Source organism: Myotis brandtii, unplaced genomic scaffold (genome assembly GCF_000412655.1).
Source record: "Myotis brandtii unplaced genomic scaffold, ASM41265v1 scaffold601, whole genome shotgun sequence".
Lineage (NCBI taxonomy): Eukaryota > Metazoa > Chordata > Mammalia > Chiroptera > Vespertilionidae > Myotis > Myotis brandtii.
In genome coordinates, this window is record NW_005370276.1 from 2,475,598 (window position 1) to 2,479,607 (window position 4,010).

Consider the following 4,010-nt stretch of genomic DNA (forward strand, 5'->3'; position numbering starts at 1 on the left):
GCCCTGCCAGCTGTGTTTGCCCCGGCGGATCCTGGACACTGATCCCCAACCTTCTGGTTTAGCACCTTCGTGTTCTGAGGGCCGATTGTTTCTGGTTCCTGGATTCACTTCCCCCTTCTTCAAGAACAACTGTCTACTTCTTGGAAAGCTGCCTACGCGTCTTCTGGGCGAAACTGCCCCTTAGACGTCTATAGACACTCCCACCCATTGGGATGGATGCATGGCGCAGGCCACGCTAACACGGGCACAGCTTCTGCCCTAGAAATGGTGATGGAATCAAGGGAGGGAGCTCTGTTCAAGCTGGAGGCTGGAATAAGATCGTCCTACCGAGGGTGGAATGAGATCCACAAGAGAAGGAAAGAGATAAGCCATGATGACAAACAGCTGACACACGTGGGAGAGAGAAACAGAGACAAAAAAAGAGGCAGGCAGAGTGACACACACACACACACACACACACAGTCCCAGGGAGAGAGAGAAAGAGAGCTGACTACCTTCTCTGGGACCCATGCCACCTCTTCTGACATCATGCATTCACCTCGGACAGAGCGAGGAGGGGAGGCTAGGAGACTGGACTCCTGGGTCTCAGAGGAGGGGCTGGGAGCCTTGGTTTATATTTTTAAAAAATCCTCACTGAGGATATGAGTTTTCATTGATATTTTCAGAGAGAGGAAGGGAGCAGGAGGGAGAGAGAGAGAGAGAGAGAGAGGTGAGACTGAAATATTGACTGGTTGCCTTCCCAACTGCGGGTTGAACCCACAACCCCACAACCTGGCCATGACCTTTTGGTGTATGGGATGATGCTCCAACCCACTGAGCCACACTGGCCAGGGCACACACCTAGGTTGCAGGTTGGATTCCCCATCGGGGCATGTACGGGGATGGGCAATCGATCAATGTTTCTCTCTCTAAAATCAATATAAAAAAGTGGAAGGAGCCCTAGTCGGCTTGGCTCAGTGGATAGAGTGTCAGTCTGAGGACTGAAGGGTCCCAGATTCTATTCCGGCCAAGGGCACATGCCTGGGTTGCAGGCTCGATCCCCAGTAGGGGGTGTGCAGGAGGCAGCCGATCAATGATTCTCTCTCATCATTGATGTTTCTATCTCCCTCTCCTTCTCCCTTCCTCTTTGAAATCAATAAAGAAATTAAAAAAAAAAAGTGGAAGGGGCCTGGAGAGTATCATGTAGAGCAGTGGTTCCCAAACTTATTTGGCCTACCGCCCCCTTTCCAGAAAAAATATTACTCAGCGCCCCCTGGAAATTAATTTTTTTTAAATTTTAATAGCAATTAAACAGAAAGATATATGTATTAATGTTTCTACCTTTTTCGTAAAATATAGTAAAGAAAGGTGTAAATTAGAAACATTGAAGTTTGAAATTATGAAACTATTTATTGAACTCAGAATAGAAAGGTAATACAAAAAAAGTTAAAACAAATGCACCTGTGGCCATCACCGCCCCCCTGGATCGCTGCAGCGCCCACCAGGGGGCGGTAGCGCCCACTTTGGGAATCACTGATGTAGAGGAAGCAGCAGGGGTAAAGGCTTTGAGACGGAATAATGTACAGATGGAGCTCAGAGAGCAGACAATGAAGGAGCTTGTGGGTCATGGTGAGTTGGACTCTACCTTGTGGCCAACGATGAACCACTTGGACTTTATGAAGAGATGTGACATAGAACCTTTGTATTTTCAAAAATATCAACCTGGCTGCTCTATGAAGCAAGATAGGAAGCGAACGTGGAGTCACGAAGGGGCCACTACTCTTGTACAAATGAGAGATGATGAAGACTAGGGGAAGGCCATTTGGGAGATGGAGATGGTAACAAGTGGGTGGATTCAAGGTGCGTTTAGGAGGAAAAACCAACAGGCCACGGCGGCGATGGGCTGAATGGAGTTTGTCAACTCCATCGACAGGGAGCTGGAGATGTTAGGACTTCGCGGCCTCTTGCTCGGTGGACACGGTGCCCTTCAGCGAGAAGACGTGGCCAGATCTGCTGTAAAGCTCATGAGAGGGTGAGAAACCCCGCCGTCCCTGATGTCAACCGTAATCCCAAGTGTGGTCCTTACTTCGACACAGCTCTCAGCTCAGGACTTCACACAGGAAGTTTGGTACGTGTTCTTTATTCTGTGAATATTTCACTTTACACAGTGAGGATCACATGCATATACTACATTTTTTTTGGTTTCTTTTTTTCATTGAACACCCGAAAGCATACACATTCTTGCGTGACAACTCTGCGTAATTCTTATCCCGAACAGTTTCATTCGTATTCTGACCTCCATCCGTTTATTGTTTACATAAACAACCCAATAATTTAGGACGTGTTCAGCGTTTTCTCATTTTTGCTATGACAAATAGTGTTGTGAGGCATTCAAACCTTGCCCACCCACATTTCGGCTTCACTAGAATGGCTAGATCGAAAGTAATGCATAAATCTCTTGATTGATCTCCCTTTCACAACACCTGTAGCAACCCACAGTTCCAGTGGTGGAAATGGTGGGTCTCACCACATTTTTACCAGTCCTGGGGTGTTTAGATAATTTTAGTAGATTTTAGATAATTTTAGTGTTCAATTAGAATATTGTTGACATTTTAAGATGACTTTGAAAAACAGTCAAGTCACATATGTCTGTAAGTCATGGATGCCTTTATTTTTTTTTTGTGAAGTAACTGTTTTGGGCGTAGGGATGGAGAGATGGCAGCATGGAGAGATTAGGAATTCCTTTTCATGGTATCACTAATCCACGTGTGGTATGCGCATATACGAGTGTAGAAGGTTGGGTGGAAGGGTGGACGACAAGGGAAATTCCCCGTGGACACCAGGCCTTGAAGAGAACCTTCACACATCAATGGGCTCCCTGAGTCACCCTGGAGGGGAGAGAGCAGATTAGCTTCCGTTTCAGAGCAACCATCCCTGTAGTCTCATATACCTTGTAGTTATCAAGTCTTTGTCCTGCCAGAATACAGCCTTCTGCCCTGGCCAATGGGAAGAGACTCATTGTCTCTGTAGACCAATGGGAGAGCAGGAATGAATGCTATCCTGGAGAGGATCAACCAGGTTTTCTGAAGACATTGGCTTGAGTCCTGGCCAATTACAGGGAGGGGGCGGGGCTTTCAGGAAGTCAGAGCCCCATTTATTTTCCACTAGAGGCCCAGTGCATGAAATTTGTGCACTCAGAGGGGCGTCTCTCAGCCCAGCCTGTGCCCTCTCACAGTCTGGGAGCCCTCGGGGGATGTCCGACTGATGGCTTAGGCCTGCTCAGGGTTTCTGGCTGAGCAATGATCGCCCTGTGGGAGCGCACTGACCACCAGGGGGCAGCTCCTGCATTGAGTATCTGCCCCCTGGTGGTCAGTGTGCATCATAGCCACCGATCATTCTACCGTTAGGTCAATTTGCATATTAGGCTTTTATTATATAGGATGGTAAGGGATGCTTTGCCAAACCACTGGGAGAAGGTGCATTATCCCCAGGGAATCAACACATTTTCTTACTCTGGAATGTGGGCCAGGGTTGTCCTGGAAACCAGGTGCAGGATCAATGACCCAATTCAAAGGGTCCAGTGCAAATGAAAATGGGGCCACCATGTTCAAGTATATGAGTTTGAACACAGCAGGAAAAATACATTAAACCAAGTGTGATATGCTCTCAAGTGTGGGGCTCTGTGTCCCTGCGCAGCTTGCCCATTCATGAATCAGCTTTTACTGGGGGTCGGGGACAGGGAGCACCACCCCCATTCTTCAAAAACACTCCGATTCCCAAGATGCACCATCTTGTTGACCCTGGAAAGCTGAGCATGAACATGTGAAGGAGGAGAGTGGGAATACAAAGAGGCCAACAGTCAGAGAGAACGAGAGAGAAGGATGGAGAGAAGAAAGGGGGGAAGGTAAGGGGACAGAGAAGCAGAAATATTGGGGGTAAGGAAAGAGGAAGAGATGGAGAAAATAGGAAGAGTAACAGAGGCAGAAGAATGAGGAGAGAGAGAGAGAGAGAGAGAGAGAGAGAGAGAGAAA

At 47.7% G+C, this 4,010-nt stretch overlaps 1 protein-coding gene across 1 annotated transcript in view; it reads right to left on the reverse strand.

Annotated features, from left to right (window-relative positions):
* Window positions 1-2,711: 2,711 nt before the first annotated feature.
* LOC102249473 (kallikrein-7) overlaps window positions 2,712-4,010 on the reverse strand; it is a 16,339-nt gene continuing 15,040 nt past the window's right edge. The window contains exon 4 of the mRNA XM_014550458.1: window positions 2,712-2,867. Coding sequence (XP_014405944.1) covers window positions 2,712-2,867 — 156 coding nt within the window. The remainder of the gene's footprint in view (window positions 2,868-4,010) is intronic.